Raw genomic sequence first — 19,246 nt, forward strand, 5'->3', positions numbered from 1 at the left:
CCCCCCCGCTCTCAACCCCCCAAAACGGGCTGGGGGAGAGAGCTGGGAGCCGGGAGGAGCAGAACCCCCCCACCCTTCCCCAGCAGGGCCAGGGCAGGGCCAGAGAGCCCCTGGGGGTGCAGGGAGACCCCCCTGGCCCAGCCTCCAATCACTGCAGGGGGGAGATCTTCAGGGGAATCATTATCCGGGATTCCATGGTCCGGATCAGCGGCACTGGGGGAGCAAAGGACACAGAGGTGAGGCCAGGGGGTCCCCAGCACCCCCAGGGGGTCCCCAAAGCGGGTGGGGGTCCCACTCACCGGTGTAATAAACGTTCTCATCCCAGCCCCTCTTCCTCCAGGCCGCATTCCTGGTCTCCTCCCGGGACTGCAGATCCCTGTAGGCTGTGGGGAGAGCAGGGGGGGCACCCTGAGCCCCCCAGCACAGCCCCCAGGCCGGGGGTCCCTCAGGGTGACCCCCCCTTACCCCAGAGGTGGTGCACCACGTAGAGCTCCCCGATCTGGGAGAAGAACCCCCCGACTGCCTCCTGGTTCTCCTGGCGGTACTTGATGGCCCGAGCCCTGCACGGAGCAGGGGACATGTGGGGGGCTGCCCCAGGGGTCCCCCCTTCTCCAGAGGGAACTTCTCCCACCTTGGGTCCCTCCATGCTGGGAAATCAGTGCCTTACCAGTTGTTGCCCCACTCGATCATGGTGCCTGGCTGGAAACGGGGGAGGAAAACCAGTCAGAACCTCCCTGCTCACCCAGCCTGGGAGACCCCAGTGGCACTGGGGGTACCCATTGGTTGGGGGGCTTGGGATGGGGTCCCCAGTGGCTCTGGGGGTACCCATGGGCTTGGGATGGTGTCCCCAGTGGCTCTGGGGGTACCCATGGGCTTGGGATGGGGTCCCTGATGGCACTGGGGGTACCCATGGGCCTGGGATGGGCTCCCCAGTGGGGTGAGGGGCACACAGGGGATTGGGAGGGGCACAGGATGGAGTCATTGGTGGTAGTGGGAGGATCCGTGGGCTTGGGGGAGGCTGGGGATGGGGTCCCCAATGGCACTGGGGGGATCCTTGGGCTCAGAATGGCATGAGAAGAGGTCCCCAGTGGCACTGGGAGCATCCATAGGCTTGGAGGGTCATGGGATGGTGCCCACTTTAGCACTGGGGGGTTTCAGGGGCTTGGGATGAGGCCCCCAATGGCCCTGGGGGTTATCCATGGGCTGGGCTGGGCCTTGCCTTGGGGTGCCCAGTGGTGCTGGGGGATCCAGGAGCTTGTGGGGGGGGCACTGGATGGGGTCTCTGTTGGTGCTGGATGTATCCATGAGCTTGAGGGGAGCATGGGATGGGGTCTCTTTGGGGGGCTGCCCCCCAAAACTGGAGTACACCAGCCTGAAGACCCCTCCTGAGGCACAGGCTGATCCCCACCTTCAGCTTGTAGGTCCTGAGCTCGTAGATGTTTGGTCCCTGGCGGGGCTGGGGCTCATTCCAGAAGCTGAACTCCAGGAGCAGTTGGTTCCTGCGGGACAGCAGCATCCGGCTCCTCTCCTTGCGGAACTCCAGGTACTCCTGGGGACAGCCCCAGCCGGGGGTTTGGGGTGACAGGGACCAGGGCTGTGGGGCACAGGGGGGGTCCCCACCCCGGCATTACCTTGTTCTGCCTGAGCTTGTTCATGCAGTCCATGAGCGCCGGGTACCCGCCCGAGAAGCGCCACAGGTGCACTGCAAAGAGGGGAGGGGGTGGGCAAGGGGGTTCTGGTCCCTCTGAGTGCCCCTGAGTGCCATTGACTCCCACTGAGTCCCTCTGAGTGCCACTAAGTGCCATTGAGGGAACCCCAGCCAGCCCCAATACAGTGAACAGTGAGGGGGGGCACTCTCCTGTGCCCTGGGCTGATCCCTGGGGGTACAGAAAGACAGATGGCAGCCAGGCTGATCGCCTGCAGCAGAGGAGATGCTGGAACAACGGTGGAAGATGAAGGGGTGGACTCTCAGCATTGGTTAATCCAAGGTTTATTTCAGGAGCTCCAGGGAGCCCCACAAACCTCAGGGGGTTCCTGCTGAAAGCCCCGGGAGAGGTGCCAAGGTTGCATTTAAAGGGAGGTGGAAACCTAAAGCAGAGAACATTTACTGACCAATGAGGGACCCTGAGGGATGGGTACTGAGAATGGACATTTAGGACAGGGTCTGGGGTAACACTTGTGGGGCTGATCCCTGGCCTCTGGCTGATCACTCGATGTCCTGGACCAAAAGTTCTGGATGGAGGGGATGGGATGGGGAGTGACTGACAGAGAGCCAGGGTGGGGATTTGGGGGTGATCTCAGCAAAGGAAAGGGATTGCACAGGTACAGGGAGGGGGGTACAATCTGGGGTAAAGCATTTGGGAAAAATACGGGGATATAAAAACAAAACTGTTACAAAGTATTACAAAGTATAAAACCACACTACAACAGAAGGGGAGCAGCGCCCCAAAATCCCACCAAGATCTGTGCCTGTGGCAGCAGGAGCTGCCTGGCCTCACCTGCCTGGTCCTGCTCGCCGTACCACGTGTTCCAGTTGCCCACCAGGTCACAGGGGTAGTCGGGGTCCGAATGGAGCTTGGGCAGCACCTCCTCTCTGTGGGGGCACAGAGGGGCACAGTGGGGTGGGGGGCAGCACCCCAAAACCCCCCCAGTGCCCCTCTTTGCCCTCCCAAACAGGATCTGGCACAGCCTGGGGGATGCATCCATTGCACAGGGAGGGAAACTGAGGCACAGAACAGGGGACACAGATCCACCCAGGAGCTCCAGGAGCCCTCCCACCCCTGCCAGTCCAGAACAGCACCCCAAACCCCCGCTGGGAGGCTGGGAAGGGCCCTCAGTGTGCTCACGTCAGCTTGTTGTAGGCTTCCAGGCACTCCGGCTTCACATTGTGAACTGCAGGGACAGGAGAAAGGGGCTGGGAACGGGGGAGGGATCTGGGAATGGGGTCCCAGGATTGGGTGAGGGGTGCACCCAGCTGTGCCTGCCTTCCTCCAGGCAGCAGCACTCACACTGGATCTTGTAGAGGTTGCTGGTCTCCTTCTTGGAGAGGAGGTTGGAATGTGCGTCCTTGCGGGGATCCACCTTGTGCACGAACAGGGAGCGGAACCAGCTGCCCTCCACATCCCTGGAGTACCCCCTGCAGCGGGGACAGCGGGGCAGGGAGACACCGGGATTGGCCAGGAATCACCGGGAATGGCCAGGAATCACCGGGAATGGCCGGCAAAGCAGGAGCCCGAGGCCTCACTGCCAGTCCTGTGGGCAGCTGCCCCTGTTGTTCAGCCTCCAGGGAGCCCCAGGACTCCACGGGCTCCTGCTCAGTTCGTACGGGGAGCCCTGTCCCAGGTCTGGGCTGGGTCTGTCCCCAGTTCCAGTCTGTCCCCTGCATCCAGAGGGGTTGGCCATGCTGCCCAGCAGAGCAAGGACGCTGCTGTGGGGGTGTGGGACAAGGGGGGCACCTCCATAGGAGCCCCACTGGCCACTGCAGTGACAGTGACCCCTCCACGGGCAAGGGGACATGGGGACACCCCCCATGGGATCCCCTGTACCCAGGGGCTGCTCCAGAGCTGGTGACCCCTCCACGGGCAAGGGGACAAGGGGACGTGGGGCGATGGGAGCAGCCCCCAGCCTGCCCCCGGGGCTCCCCAGCAGCCCCAGCGGTGGCTCCGGTGCCCGGAGAAGGTCGGGCACTGGCGGGGGGGGGGGACGGGGCCCCTCGGCCCCGGGTCCGAGCTGCGGCCAGACCTTTGTCCCCAGCGAGGCAACGACCGTGGGGCCACTCCGGGGGCCGCCCGCCGGCTCGGGGAGGGCAGCGGGGTCCGGGGAGGGCTCGGGGGGGGTGCGGGGTCCCCGCCCGGGGGGATGCGGGGAGCGGGGGGGATGCGGGGTTCAGGGGGGGATCAGGAAGCCCAGGGGAGCGGGGTGCGGGGCTCCCCTCCCGGGGCGATGCGGGGCCAGGGGTGGGGCTCAGGGGTCTCGGAAGGGGGGATACGGGTGTCCCGGCCCGGGGGGATGCGGGGTTCGGGGGGAATGGGAGGGCTCAGGGGAAGAGGGATGCGGGTGATGCGAAGAGCGGGGAAGATCTGGGCCGCAAGGGCTCAGAGGTGGGGTCTCCACCCGGGGGCATGCGGCGGGGGGACAGGAGGGATGCGGGGTCCGGGGGAGCTGCAGGGTGCGGGGGGGAGGATGCGGGGGCGTCCCTGCCGGGGGAGATGCGGGGAGGGGGATGGAAGGATGAGGGACCCGGGGATGCCGCGGGGGCTCTCAGGGCGGGGGTTCCAGGGGTCCCCGCCCGGGGGGGGGGGTCCCCACTCACCGCGCGCCCCGCGGGGCCGCGCCCGCGCCCCCGCCCCGCAGCCGCCGCAGCGCCGCGCTCCCGCCGCGCGCTCCCGCCGCCATCTTCCGCACCGCGGCGGGGCCGCGCGCCGCGCGTGCACACCGGGCCCCGCCCCCTCGTCCCGGCCACGCCCCCTCAGAAGCTGGCCTGCAGCAGCGTGATCCTGATTGGCCGCCCGGCCACACCTTCGCGCGCCCGGCCACGCCCCCCCGGCCCCTCCCGCCGCCGCCGCGACGCCTCATTGGATGCCGGAGCGGGGACGGTGCCCGCAGACTCGGCGGAGCTCGGCAGCCAATCAGAAGAGGCGGTTGGAGAGGCCGGTGGCTGATTGGTCTCGAGGTCTCGCTCCGGCGGGGGCTCGGGCGCCTCTCCAAGGGGGCGGGGCTTCCTCGCGCTCCGCTCTGGGGAGGCGGGGCCAGAATGAGCGGGGCCGCTCGACCAATGGGTGTGGCCGGGGCGTGGCCGGGGGTGTGGCCGGGTCTCACCTGCGGGCGCGTTCTCGGGGTGTCCCCGCGGTGCCCCCGGCGTGTCCCCGGCCCTGGGGGGACATCCCCGCGCCGAGGGCTCCTCCTGGGCTTGGGGCACCTGCGGGAGGGCACAGGGAGCGCTGCTCCGGCCGGACCCGGAGCTGCTCCTGCCCCAGAGCCCCTCTGCCCCCAGCCCCGCCCTGCCCCATTGCCCCTTCTCTCTGCCCCCCAGCCCCCCGCCAGGCCGATAGCCCCCCCTCTGCCCCACAGCCCCCCCATTTTGCCCCATAACCCCGTCCCACCTCTCACTCCCCCCGCTCTGTCCCATAACCTCCCCTCCCCACACGGATCTGCACCACAATCACCCCAGTACTCGCTCCCCTCATATTTCCCCCCATTTCGATTCTCCCCCAGCCCAGACCTCACCTCGCTGTGGGGCAGTGGAGGGACTGGGGGGCAGCACGGAGGGGACACGGGTGGGCCCCCGAGGCCTTCCCCCGGTGCGTGCGTGGGCAATGGGGGCGAGGGAGGATCCGCACCCCACGGTTCCTGGGGCGCCTGCTGGGAGAGGGAGCGGGCCGAGCTGGGAAAGGGGGGGGAAACAGGAGTTAAAGGGTTAACTGCCCCTAAAACCCCGCCAAACGCTCTGTGACCCCCACAGACCCTCCTGAGATTCCTCAAACCCTCAAATTCTCCAACCTTCTCCTACCGCCTGGGACCCCCCAAACCTCTCCAAACCCAGCCCTTCTCTGTGCCCCCCCATGGACCCAGGGCCCCCAGTGTCCCCCCGTGCCCCACTCACCTGGGCAGGGCAAATGCCCCCCGGTGCCCCCCAGTGCCCCTGTGTCCCACTCACTCAGGCAAGGCCGGTGCCTCCTGGTGCTCCCCGTGCCCCCCGGTGCCCCCCATGCCCCACTTCCCCAGGCAGGGCCGATCCTCCCCCGGGCCCCCGTGCCTCCCACGTCCCCCGTGCCCCAATCCCGTGGGCAGAGCTAATACCCCCCGTGCCCCCCAGTGCCCCCCGGTGCCCCCGTGTCCCGCTTCCCCGGGTGGGGCCAATACCTCTCAGCGCCTCCCGGTGTCCCCCGGTGCCCCCGTGCCCCACTCACCCGGGCAGGGCTGATGCCCCCCCGTGCCCCACTCACCCGGGCAGGGCTGATGCCCCCCCGTGCCCCCCGTGCCCCACTCACTCGGGCAGGGCCGATGCCCCCCGGCGCAGGGCACAGACCCAGGCGTGCAGCTCCTCGGCGCTCTCGGTCCCCAGGCAGTACGTTCGCATCCCGGCATGTTCAGCCTGGCAATGGGGGAATCCTTGCTAGACCGGGCTCAGCTGTCGGGGTCCCGTTCTCACCCCCGATTCGGGGTCCCGGGGAGCCAGGGCTGACCGTGAAGAGGAACTGGGGGGCGCGGGGGGCGCGGGGGGCGGCGGGCAGGACGCGGATCTCGTAGCCCGGCAGGGGGAGGCCGCCCCGCACCTGCTGCTCGCTGCTGTCTGGGGGCACAGGAAGGTCACCATGGGGGGCACCAGAGCCCCCATCTGCACCCCGAGACCTCCAGCACCATCAGGGGGATGCCGGGGACCTCCTCTGATGCCCCCAAACCTCCCGGGGTTAGACCAGACCTTAGAACCCCACCAAGGACCTCTTCAAGCCCCCAGGGAGCCCCGATCCTGGGGAATCCCTGATCCATCCAAAGGCCCCCAATCCCCAGGAATTCCCAATGCTCCAGAGACCCCCAATCCCCGGGGGACCCCTGACTCCCCCAGAGACCCCCAAATACCCCAGGGATCCTTGATCCCACTGGGTTCCCTGACTGCCCCAGGGACCTCCAACACCCCAGGGACCCCCAATCCCCCAGGATTCCTGGTCCTCCAAGGAATGCCCAACACCCCAGGGACCCCTGAGCCCCCCAACGACCAAGGAACACCCCGGGATCGCTGCCCCCCAGGCTCACCAGGTCACCCAAGCCCCCCGGGTGTCCCAGCCCCCCGTGCCCCTCACCCCGGTAGTAGTAGAGGCAGAGATCCACCAGTACAAACCAGCGGCGCTTCCAGAGCCGCAGCCCCGAGCTGTCCTGAGAAGGGATGGAGGGGGGGAGCCCCTGCAGCCCATCCCCCTGGGACCCTCTGCTGCTCCAGACCCCTCAACCCCTTCGGATCTCCCCATTCTCCTCACTCCCCCAGGCCCACAAACCCCATAACCCCCGGCATCCTCTTCCCTCCCACACCCCATAACTGCCCCACACTGCCCGGTCTGTGTGTCTCTGATCTCCCTAAAGCCCCCAAACCCCACCATCCCTGGCACCCTCTTCCATCCCAGATCCCATAACAGCCCCACACTGCCCAATCTGACCGTGTGTCTCTGATCTCCCCAAAGCCCCCAAACCCCATAACCCTCCCTCACCACCCTCTTGACTCCCCCCCAACTCCCTCTGATTCCCCCCAATCCCACATCCACCCCCATGGCCCCCCTGACACACCAGACCCACCCTCCCCACTGCCCCAGATCCCCCAAAAACCCACAAACCCCCAGAATCCCGCACCTCAACCCCCACACAGCCCCTGAGCCCCCTCCCCACGCCCCCCTCCTCACCTGCTTGTGCAGCCAGCCCTGCATGGCGGGGGGGGTGCGGGGGTCCCTCCGCAGCGCCTGCTCCCCCTTTCCAAAGGCGTGGACCCTCGGCACGGGCCGGCAGGGCTGGGCAGGGCAGGGGGGTCACCCATGGCGGGGGGCCGAGGAAGGGCCCCCCAACACCCCCACGGCCCCCCAGCCCTCCCATCCCAATTTATCTTTCTAGCCCACAATGCCCCCCCAGCTGCCCAGAGCTCCCCCTTTGTGCCCCACAAGTCCCTATGGATTCCTGGGCTCCCCCGTGCACTCCAATCCTCCACATGCCCCTCTTTGAGTGCCCATGGTTCCCCAAAATCTCCCCCCTAACCTCCCACACCCCGCCGTGGTTCCCCAGTTCCCCCTCGTGCCCCCAGCCCCTTCGCCCACCTGGGTGCGGAGCCCAGCGGGAGCGGGGTCCTGGCGGGCGGAGCCGTCGCTTTCTGCCATGGGGGGTCCTGCGGAGGCAGCGGGGGGCCGGGGGGGTCCCCATCAATGTCCCCATTGTCCCCGCGGGGACAGAGGCCCCGTTCTTCCCGCTGCGGGGGCGGGGGCTCCTCCCGGACGCCTGGGTCCCCCCGGGGGTGTCGGGGGGGATTCTCGGCTCCCGCTGCTCCCTTCCCCCTCCTGCTCCTGCTGGATTTAGGTCCGCTCCGTCCCCCTGTGCTGGTCCCGGTTTCTGTCCAAGTAACCCTGAACTGGCCCCAATTCCATCCCAGTAACCCTGAACTGGTCCCAGTTCCCATCCCAGTAACCCTGAAGTGATCCCAGTCCCTCCCGTGCCAGACTCAGTTTCCGTCCCGGTAACTCTGAGCCGGTCCCAGTTTCTGTTCCGTTCCCCCGTGCTCGTCCCAGTTCCCAGCCCGTTATCCCTCAGCGGTCGGGGTGGCGGTCCCGTCCCCTTGCGCTGGTGGCGGGTCCCAGCCACCGTTCCATCATCCCAGTGACGGTGCCAGGTCCGTTACCGCGGCCGGTTCTGCTCCCAGCGCCGGCCGGTGTCCCGCTATCGGTGCCAGTCCCGTCCCGCTGCGCCGCGCTGGTCCCGGTCGCGGTCCCAGTCCCAGTCCCGGTCCCGGTCCCGGTCGCGGTCCCAGTCCCGGTCCCAGACGCAATCCCAGTCCCGGTCCCAGCCCCACAGTCCCAATCCCAGTCTCAGTCCCAGTCCCGGTCCTGCCCCGTGTCCCCGCCCGCCCCGGGCGCTGGTCCCAGTCTCTGCCCCCACCCACGAGCCCGGACACCCGGGTGGCCCCGGGACAGCGTGGGTCCCCTCGCCCCGGCAACCACCGAGGGGACAGCACCCCGTGTCACCCAGGGCACCCCGCCCTGCGGGGACACCCACGGCACCGGGGACACCTCAAGGACCTCACGGACCCACAGAACCCTCACATCTCAGCGATCCGTGACACTCCAAGGACCCTTATACCCCACGGGCCGCCCACATCCCCGGACAGCCCCGGACACCCCACGGACTCCTGACACTTCATGGACCCCAGACCCGGGGACACCCCACAGACCCTGGGGACCCCGGACACCCCACTGAGCGCGGACACCCCACTGACCCTCCAGAGAACACGGACTCCCCACGGACGGCGCAGGGACGCCGGGCATCCCAGGATCCCGGACACCCCGCGGATCCCTGACACCTCACGGGCCCCGGACACGCCAGGGTCCCCTGACACCCTCCCGTGTCCCCGTGTCCCTGTGTCCCTGTGTCGCCCGTGTCCCGGTGTCCCCCTGTCCCGATGTTCCCCCGTGTCCCGATGTTCCCCCGTGTCCCGGTGTCCCCGTGTCCCGGTGTACGCCGTGTTCCCGTGTCCCAGTGTCGCCGCGTCCCCGTGTCCCGGTGTCTCTATGTCCCCCGTGTCCATGTGTCCCCGTGTCCATGTGTCCCCCGTGTCCCGGTGTCCCTGTGTCCCCGTGTCTCGTTGTCCCCCGTGTGCGGTGTCCCCCGTGTGCGGTGTCCCAGTGTCCCCCGTGTCTCCCGTGTCCCCGTGTCCCCTGTCCCCGTGTCCCCCTGTCCCCACGCGGCGTCCCGGTGCCCATCCCCGCGAGCAGAGCGCTCCGCCCGCCGCCAGGGGGCGACACCGCCACGCCCAATCGCTTCCTCACATCGCTGGTAACGGCCCCGCCTCATTCCGCCCCTTCTCTTGAGCGACGTCCTCTTTACCCAATCACAGCCGCTTCTACTCCCGCCTCTCCCTCACACCCCTTTCTATTGGCTGCGTGGAGCGGCGGGGGCGGGCGCACCGCGCGGCGCGGCCAATGGCACGGCGGAGGGGGCGTGGCTGGGCCGCCATGGCGCCGCCGCCGCGCTGACCGCGCTGCGCCGCCATGGCCGGGGCCATCGCGTCCCGCATGAGCTTCAGCTCCCTCAAGCGCAAGCAGCCCAAGACCTTCACGGTGCGCATCGCCACCATGGACGCCGAGATGGAGTTCAGCTGCGAGGTGACGGCCCGCGCGGGCGCGGGGGTCCCGTGAGGGGGACGGGCCCCCCAGACCCCCCCAGAGCCCTGAGGGGCCCGGAGCTCCCTCCCGGTGCCCCCCACCCTCCGCCGGTTCCCGGGGCCTGCCCGGGGCCAGCAGCGGCACTGCCTTGGTTTGGTTATAAATCGGCGTTATCCTGCTGGGATTTTGGTTATAATTGCACATTATTGTGGTTATAATTCGGCTTGGGTTTGTTTTTTGTTTTTGTTTTTGTTGTTTTTTTAATGATAGTAATTCACCTTTGCTTTGGTTATGAATCGGTGTAATTTGGCTTTACTTTGGTCATAACTTGGCTTTGTTTCGGTTGTAATTCAGTGTTACTGTGTTTGTAATCCAGTTACGTCCTGGTTATAGTTTGGCTTTATTTTTGTTATCATTAATCCTTATTATGCGTGTAATTCAGCATTGTTTTGGTCATAAATTGGCTTTTCTCTGGGTATAATTTGGCTTTAGCCTGGGTATAATTTGGCTTTTTTCTGGTTATTATCCATCCTATACTTTGATTATAATTCAGTTTTATTCTGGCAATAATTCATCTTCACTCCAGGTGTAATTTAGCTGTATTTTGGTTATAATTTGGCTGCATTCCGTTTATAATTCAGTCTTATTCCGGGTGCAATTTGGCATTATCGTGCTTATAATTCATCCTATACTTTGGCTATAATTCAGTTTTATCCTGGTTATAATTCAGCTTTATTCTCATTACAATCCAGCTTCCTTTGGGCTTTAATCCCGTGCTGTCCTGCCATCCCAGCCCAAGTCACCACTACACTGTGGCTGTCACAGGGCTTGAGGAATCTCAGTGCCAAGGCTTGAATCCACAGGAATCCAACTCCCAAGTGCTCCACAAACGCCCAAGAACAGAATTTTGGCATTTTCCTGAGCTCTTAGCTCATCATGAGGCTGAGGGATGCTCCAGGGGGTTGGGTCTGGCTTTTCTGTGATAATTTCCCTTTTTGGGGCCCTTGGAACTTGTAAAACCTTCTCCGAGGGCGTTGCTGCCAAACCGTGGGATCTGCTCTGCTTTTTCAGCTGATCCTGAGGGCTTGGCCACACAAACACTGAAACCCCAGTCAAACTTTGCATTTAATAGTTTATTTTTCACTATCCTGACCCAAACTCTGAGGGACTCCCAGCGCCCATCAGCCAAGGGGAGTTTGTCATCACCCATTTCCTGGCTCTGGAAATCTTCTCTCAGCCTTGAAGAACTTCCTGCTTTTCCTAGGGATTGAGGATTTGCTCTGGGCAGCCGTGTGAGCTTCCCACTTCCAGCAAAGTGGGAATGTCCTGGCTCTGTTTTTCCTGCTTTCCCGAGGCTGCAGCAGTGACTGATGATGGAAAGTAAATAATTGTGAATTTCAGTGCTGTGGCCGGGTGTCATTTCCCGCTGGGCTCAGGGGCTGTGTGCAGCCAGGAGGCAGCACTCCCGTGGGACTGGGCTGTGGAACTGCTCCATCTCCAGCTGACTTCTCTGGGAGGTTCCTGCCAGAGGAACTTGTGCAGCTCAGGAGCTGCTGAGGGCTCCTTGTGTTGGAGCTGGTGCAGGGGGGATGCAGAGGGAACTCAGGCCTCACCCTTCAGCATGGAATATTGGGGCAGGAGAGGGGATGGATGCATGCCTGGATGCATGGATGCAGGTGGGTGATGGGGCTGTTTCACACCTTGCTGGTTAGGAGTGAGTTTTCATGGAATCATGGAATGGTTTGGGTGGGAAGGGACATTAAAGCCCATCCAGTGCCACCCCTGCCATGGCAGGGACACCTCCCACTGTCCCAGGCTGCTCCCAGCCCCAGTGTCCAGCCTGGCCTTGGGCACTGCCAGGGATCCAGGGGCAGCCCCAGCTGCTCTGGGCACCTGTGCCAGGGCCTGCCCACCCTGCCAGGGAACAATTCCTGATTCCCAATATCCCATCCATCCCTGCCCTCTGGCAGTGGGAGCCATTCCCTGTGTCCTGTCCCTCCATCCCTTGTTCCCAGTCCCTCTGCAGCTCTCCTGGAGCCCCTTCAGGCCCTGCAAGGGGCTCTGAGATGTCCCTGGAACCTTCTCCTCTCCAGGTGAGCACCCCCAGCTCTCCCAGCCTGGCTCCAGCCCTTGGAGCATCTCTGTGGCTTCCTGGCCTTGCTGCAAGCCCAGGGCAGCCCAGCTGGTTTTACCCAAGCTCCCTGTGAGCAGGGCAGCTCCCTGGCTGGATCTCTGTGCCAGTTTTGTGTCGCACTTGGGAGGCTCTGGGGAAAGCTCCTCGTTGTGCTGAGTGTGCAGAAGCACCCGTGGGACAGAGGGATCAGACACACCTCCAGTGGCTGGGCTGGGGAGGTGGCCCAGGGAAGGGCTCAGCTTTCCCTACACCCACAGTGAGAGCCAGGAGTGGAGCTTGTGCCCTCCTGAGAGCCAGTGGGGTGGGAGAATCAATTATTTGGGACAGGTTGTGCTCCTCCCTGAAGGAGTCTGGCCCCTATCCCAAGGTTTGCCAGGAGAAGGGTGAGCAGCACTGTTTACCCACTATCTGTGTGCTTTGAGGTGCCTTTGGGCAGGAAGGAGAGGGAAATCTGCCTCACAAACACTCGAGAGGATCCGTGGAAGGAGGTGCAGTGGGGATCCTGCAGTTTGGGGGCTGTTAAGATGTGGTTTTGTGGCCTGTGAGTGGCACCTCATGCTGACAGAGACAGGGAGCTGCTGCTCTGTTGGGTGTCTGCAGTTGGTCTTCCATGATCCCTGGGGATATTCCATGATTCCATGACCCAGCCATAGCTGCTGGAGACTCACCTTCTTCCTCAGTGCTAATTTTTCAGTCTGCTCCCTAGAAATCCCCAGCTGTGCATTTTAAGGGATTAAACCTGCTTTGCATCTGTTTATTCTGCAGTTGATGTCTCTAAATTGAGCCTAAATCTAAAATAATTCCTAGAAATGAGATCTTAATCTTTCTAACACGGCGATGCAGATTAATAATCACTGGTGGGTTTTCACTTTAAAGACTTCAGATTTGTTTGGGGAAATCTTTGGATGCACAAAGCGAGTGTCTTCATTTTGTAACTTCCATCTCCGAGGTTTGAGCTGTACCTAATTAATTGATAACATCTGGAGGAAGGGTAGACATTTGCATAGCTCTTGAATCCCTGTGCTAAAGCAACCCCCAGCTGCCTCACCTTCCTGAGAGCCTTGGACAGCCACGTGGGAGGGTGGGCAGGCCCTGGCACAGGGTGCCCTGAGAGGTTGGGGCTGCCCCTGGAAGTGTCCAGAGGCTTGGAGCAGCCCAGGATAGTGGAAGATATCCCTGTCCAAGGCAGGGAGGTGGAACAAGATGGGATCTCAGTCCCTTCCCACCCAAACTATTCCATGAGTTTTGGGGAAGATGGAACAGGAAAGCCTTATAAATATGATTGCCTGGAAAAAGATTTTGAGAATATAGAAACTATAAGTGAGATTGAAATGAAAGCAAGCTTTGAGATCCCTCAGTTACTGAACAACAGGAAAACAATGGTGTGGCCAGCTGAAGGTGATCCCCTTTTGATGGAACAACACCCTCTGCTCTCAGACAGGCCCAAGGGTCAGAGCAGACCCTACAGCTTGGCAGAAGGGCCCAAAGAGGAGATTTTAGGGTTTAAAATGTAGCACAGGATGTAATGTAATGTAATGTAATGTAATGATTCTTACAGGCTGTATGTAAATGCTGTAGGATTTGTATCTTGTACTAGATTGGTCAGTGAGAATTAGAATATTCAGCACAGAAGAAGATTTATGGTATTGTAACGGGAACCTCGCTCTCTTACCCTTTTACTCTCTTTACCCTTTTACTCTCTTACCCTTTTACTCTCTCACCCTCTCATCCTCTCTCCCCCTCTCTTCTCTCAGTCCTGCTCCAGCTGTGCCTGGCAGCTCCCAGCAGGGCCCTGCCCTTGGCCCTTTGCAATGAACCCCAAGTTCCTGACCTGGCCCCAGAGATCTCTGGTCTCTGTGTGTCCCAACCATCCTGCCCCCCATGCTCCTACACAGGAGTCATTCAGTAATGAAAACCCCGTGGTGTTTTTGAGTCCACATCCAAAGCACTGTTTATCCCACATCTCTGGGATGGTGCAGCTGATGTCAGGTTGGTCTCCCCCCCTGCCATGTGCAGTTTTTCCCCCTCTCACAACCAAGTTCCCTGGCTGCTGGGAGAACCCCTCCATCTTTCTTTTGGTCTCCTGGGTTTCTTTCCCCATTTCTTCCTCTTGCAGTGCTCAGCCCTGTCAGTGTGTCTCCCTCTCAGAGCCATGGCCCATTTTCCAAAGGGTGTGTTTTTCCCTTTCTGTTGTGTTGTGATTTTGGGCTTGAATCCTGCAGGGATGATCACTCCATCAAGGTGCAGCTCACTGCCCAGCTGCTTCCCAACCTTTATCTTTTGGTGTCTTAAAAATGAATTGGAAAAGCTTTACAGCCAGCCTGGAGAAACAGCTTAAGTGTTCAAGCAGCAAGAAGAGGCAGGTTTGTGCTGATGTATTTGCTGGTCTAAACATGCATCCAGTTATTGCTTCAGTGCTTAAGCTGTTCCTCTCTGTCCAGAGGATAATCCTGGTTGGAAGGGATCTTTATTTTAGCCAGTGCCCCACTCAGTGCAGGGCCAGTTGGATGAGGTTGGGTGTAAAGCCCTTGTAAGTAGAAGAGTCCTGATTTCGGCCACGTGTGGCCGAGTGCTGTCCCTTTGTAACCAGACACAGGGACTTGTATAGCTGAGCTGCAAAGCTCATCTTCTGGAACAGGAACAACCAAGGATTTGGTGGTGGAAATCTGGGTGGAAATGAGTTTTTGAGGAAGAGCTGGTGCAGTAAATCCAAGCTGAGTTTTGAGCTGTGTCCAGTCACTGCACCAAAATAAAAAGGCAGGAGAAGGAAATCAGGGAGCAGAATGCCCTTGGCTTCCTTCTGCATTGCAGGATACTTGGAAGGGGGTTTATAAAGATCCATACATTCCCAATTTCAGGCAGCACGGTGCTGGTAGGGACAGTGACCTCTTGATGCTGCAAAGCTTCTGTGAGTGGACACAAACTTAACAAGAAAAGACCATTCTGTGTGCAGGAACAGCTGTTTTAAAAAGCTGAGAGAAATAATCCCCCTTAGCTGCAACAAGATCCCAAATAAATTGTTGGGATACCAGCTGTCAAGTCAGTGTTTTGTTCCTCCATGTGCCCGTGTGTCCTGATCTTGTGCCAGCACTCAGGAGGATGTGCTGCTCTCTTTGAATCTTCTGAGATGCAGCAGGTAAGGGCTGTTTCCTCACTCATGTCTTGTCCCAGTCTCTCTGCAAGCCTCTCAAGTCCCTGGGCCTTACCCGGGTCGGCAGAGAGTGGGGGGGGTAGCCCCACCACGGCCGACTGCAGGGAGACACTCTCTGTGCCCCGGGGGTGCTGAGGGCACTCAGGCTGGTTGCCTTTGCTGCAGCAGAGACGACCGAGACGTCGGTGGAAGAGGAAAGGGGCCGACTCCCAGCAGGGGGTATTCCAAGGTTTTATTAAGGAGTCCCGAGGGAGCTCCTATACCTCAGGGGGTTCCTGCCGAGAGCCCTGGGGGATGTTCGAAGCTTACATTTAAAGGGGGGAGGAAACTAACATAGATAAAATCCTACTGACCAATAGGTATCTCTGGGGGATGGGTGCTGGGGGGACAGACATACAAAACAGCGTATGGGGCAGGACTTGGGGGGCTGACCCTTGGCCCCTGGCTAATCACTCGACAACTTGGACCAAAACTTCTAGGTAGGGGGCTGGGATGTCGAGGTGACTGGCAGAGAGCCAGGGTGGGGGTTTTGGAGATCTTATCCCAGGAAAGGGATAACACAAGTAGAGGGAAAAGGAGGGGGGGGGGGTACAGTCTGGGATAAACCATTTGGGAAAAACATGGGAATACAAAACCAACTACTTCAAAGTAATACAAAATATAAGAACGCACTACAACAATGTCTTGGAGGGGTTTATGCCCCAAAACCTCAGAATTTCTGATTCACACCAGTGACATTTGGGAGTTGGTGTTTTGGAGGTGTCTTGCTTGGTGCAGTTCATTTCCTTAGGTTGTGCTTGTGACTTGTGGACATGGATCCTCTTTGGCTTTGGTGCCTCACCCTGCACCTGAAAAGTTCTCTGGATCCCCTGCTCCCATCCAGCCTCTTTCAAGCCAGTAGGAAACTCCTGTTGCTTCTCTCCAAAGACTGTTCAAAACTGCTGTCAATCCCCAGACTCTGTTAATTAATCCAGAGGGGAAGGAGGGAGGGCATTTGGGACAGTAAATCTTTCTCTTTTGGTGTGTAGACTCCAGTTTTGATGCTCTTTTAATACCTACTTTTTTTTTTTTTTTTCTTTGTACAGGCAGTGTCTTTCAAGTAGGTGGTTTTTGAAATTAAAGGTGCTTGAACAGGGAAGCAGCCCTGGGAATAATCTTCTTGAAGCTGGGAGGCAACACTGGTAGGGAATGACACAGCCCTGGAGATGGGAAGAGAGGAATTGACCCTGGCATCACCCTGGGGTGAGCCACTGGCTGCCCCTCCCAGCCTGGCTGAGCTGTGCTGGTGTCTGTGTTCAGAGCTCAGCAGTGCTGAGGGTGTTGAGGGCTCATCAGAGCAGCTCAGGCCAGGCTGGAACACCCAGTGTCCACCAGCAATCAGCTCCTGCATGGAGGGGAGGCCTGGGGCTGTCCCCTCTGGCCAGGGAGCAGTGCTGTGCTGCACTGTGGAAGTGCAGCTCTGGACAATGTTTCAGCTCTGTGCATCCTCAGCAGAGATCCCTGCAGGATCCAAACTCTCCTTTCGTCCTCTTGGAGCTTCTTGCTCTGCACTGAGCTGCTCCTTGATCCTGTAACTCTTCATTTGTGTGTGAGCCCAGCTGACAGGGTGAGGTGAGGCTTTGGGACATGAAATCATGGAATGGTTTGGGCTGGGAGGGACCTTAAAGCTCATCCAGTTCCATCTTCTGCCATGGGCAGGGACACCTTCCACCATCCCAGGCTGCTCCAAGCCCCGTCCAGCCTGGCCTTGGACACTGCCAGGGATCCAGGGGCAGCCACAGCTTCAATCTGTGCTTACAGGGAACAATTCCTGATTCCCAATATCCCATGCATCCCTGCCCTCTGGCAGTGGGAGCCATTCCTGTGTCCTGTCCCTCCATCCCTTGTCCCCAGTCCCTCTCCAGCTCTCCTGGAGCCCCTTTAGGCCCTGGCAGGGGCTCTGAGGTGTCCCTGGAGCCTTCTCCTCTCCAGGTGAGCACCCCCAGCTCTCACAGAGAGAGAGGCTCCAGCATCTCTGTGCCCTCCTCTGGGCTCTCTCCAGCAGCTCCAAGTTCTTCCCATGCTGGGACCCCGGATCTGGGGGCAGCTCTGCAGGTGAGGTCTCAGCTGAGCGGGGCAGAGGGCACATTGTCACCAGCTGTGGTCCCCTGGCTCTGTCTGTCACAGGCTCCTGTCCCCAGCGTTGCTGCTGTGTCTGTGTCTCGGGCAGACACCACGGAACGTGCCTGGCTGCACCATCTGCATCCTCACGCCTGGGCGCGTTCTTGGCCTCCTCGGTGGTTAACAGAAATAGGTTTTAATTAAAAGCTCATTATCGACTTGTCGTGTAGCATTAGTAAATAAAAATAACTTTTAAGGCCCAGCCCTGTGACTCAGTAAGTGGCAATTGAAAATATTTGACATCACTTTATTTAAAACAAAATTGACGAATATTACGGTTTTTTGATTCCCTGTTTGCTCCAAATGGGCTTTAAATCTAAATAAATGGTTGTCTGTGGCACTGTGGTTATCATTCAGGTCCAGAAGGAGAAATAAGTGTGGTCTGCAGTCTCAAAATCATCTCCATTTCAGTTGTAAACTGTTGTGGCTGGGTGGTTTGGGCATCTCCTGTGGGATGGGGGTTTGGAATAGCTGCAGCCTGCATCCATTTCCTCATTCCCAGGTTAGGGTTAGTGGGGGATGCTGTGCTCAGGCCCAGCTCTCTCCCTTCTGCCCTCTCCATCCCTGTTTCAGTGTAGAGGTGTTGTGTTCTCTTGTTAAAATTTGATTCTAAACAGGAATAACTTCACTCTGAGCACTTTTTCCTGGGGCTTGGTCCCCTTTTCCCAGCAGTCCTTTGGCTGTTCTGTCACAGCAGGGACTCTTGCCTCTGTTTACATCCCTAGCATAGAGCTAACGCCTAATAAAATTATCTGCAAAGCAAAAAGCCATTTTCTGTGTTATTTACGGGTAAATTGGTGCAGTAAAATACTCTGTAAATGTGAGTCATTTCTGCAAGGTCGTGCCTTAACCTCATCCCATGGGTGGGGTGTGCAGAGACTGCTGCTCTGGCTTTCCTTGGGAAGCAGTTGAGCCTTGGTGTCCTCTGTTCACTTTTTTGTGCCCTTATTGCCCACCCTGGTCCCAGGAAGAGCTGAAGCTCCCGGGGTTTGTGTTTGTGATGATGAGGAGGTGAGATCTTGATCTGTGCCCCCTGAGCAGAGCCAGGTTCTGTCCCCTGGAGTTTGGGCACCTCCCTGTTGTCCCAGGAGAGCCTCTTGTGTGAGGAACCTAAATATCAAATTAAACTCATCCCTCTTGCCTCCCCTTTACCACATTTGACATTGTTGGAAGAAAAGCATCAGCCTGACAATGTTTTGGGAATCTCTTTTCTGTGTACACCCCTCGCTCAACCCTCTCTCTGCAGGATGGCTGTACCCCCTTGTCCCTTGCTGCCCCATTCTTTAGAACTGTGGCATATCCTGACCTGGAAGGGACCCACAGGGATCATCCTGCCCAGACCCCCAACAATCCCACCCTGTCCATCCCTGGCAGTGCTGCCCAAAGGCTCCTGGAGCTCTGGCAGCCTCGGGGCTGTGCCCATTCCCTGGGCAGCCTGGGCAGTGCCAGCACCCTCTGGGGGAAGAACCTTGCCCTGATCTCCACCTAAACCTCCCAGCACAGCTCCATTCCTTGGCTTGCCCCCCCTCCTTGTCACCCCTGATGAGAGGACCAGACAACCCTTCTGCTCAATTTTAGAGCTGCTTTATCGAGTGGGGAGCTGAGGAGCAGTTGTGAAACTTGACAGAGAGGTTATGCTCCGAAATAAATCGCGCAGTTGCCTGCGAGTTGGAAATGACTCCCGGTGCAGGTTAATAAATAATGCAAACCCTGTTAATAGATGCCAAATGCGCCGTCTCCGCCAGAGAAAAAGATGATGCCAATAATCTGGGCTGGAAATACTCGGTTCTAGCCACTGGCTGGAGAGTTTGCAGTGTTTAGTGCTGTTCATTTAAAAGGCTTTGCTGATAGATTGTAACCGCTCTGTACTTAGTAAAGAACACAAACAGCTCGGTGGAGTAAGGGCCTGTTTATAACGCGCCTCATTCCCGTGTCCCTTCTGCCGCTCCT

The 19,246-nt window shown here is 59.9% G+C and overlaps 2 protein-coding genes across 7 annotated transcripts in view; one reads left to right on the forward strand and one right to left on the reverse strand.

The window, feature by feature from the left end:
* Positions 1-7: 7 nt before the first annotated feature.
* NIPSNAP1 (nipsnap homolog 1) lies at positions 8-6,094 on the reverse strand. The gene is made up of 13 exons (XM_071445749.1): positions 5,991-6,094; positions 5,227-5,383; positions 4,819-4,918; positions 4,313-4,734; positions 3,009-3,136; positions 2,847-2,892; positions 2,499-2,593; positions 1,632-1,702; positions 1,409-1,549; positions 668-699; positions 466-560; positions 300-383; positions 8-213 (listed from the first exon to the last, which is right to left on the reverse strand). The coding sequence occupies exons 1-13, from the start codon at positions 6,085-6,087 to the stop codon at positions 149-151; spliced, it is 1,533 nt and encodes a 510-aa protein (XP_071301850.1). The 5' UTR covers positions 6,088-6,094; the 3' UTR covers positions 8-148.
* A 3,587-nt stretch (positions 6,095-9,681) lies between these two features.
* The window catches only part of NF2 (NF2, moesin-ezrin-radixin like (MERLIN) tumor suppressor), a 47,821-nt gene continuing 38,256 nt past the window's right edge, over positions 9,682-19,246 (forward strand). For 4 of the 6 annotated variants that reach the window (XM_071445745.1, XM_071445743.1, XM_071445746.1 and 1 more), the window contains exon 1: positions 9,683-9,851. In XM_071445745.1, coding sequence (XP_071301846.1) covers positions 9,738-9,851 — 114 coding nt within the window. In that variant the 5' untranslated portion in view covers positions 9,683-9,737. Of the gene's footprint in view, positions 9,852-19,246 lie in introns of all 6 variants that reach the window. The other 2 variants (XM_071445747.1, XM_071445748.1) reach the window with 1 other exon arrangement.

The sequence above is a fragment of the Agelaius tricolor genome, unplaced genomic scaffold (genome assembly GCF_023055355.1).
Source record: "Agelaius tricolor isolate 1412-34295 unplaced genomic scaffold, bAgeTri1.0.p SCAF_20, whole genome shotgun sequence".
Taxonomy (NCBI): Eukaryota; Metazoa; Chordata; class Aves; order Passeriformes; family Icteridae; genus Agelaius; species Agelaius tricolor.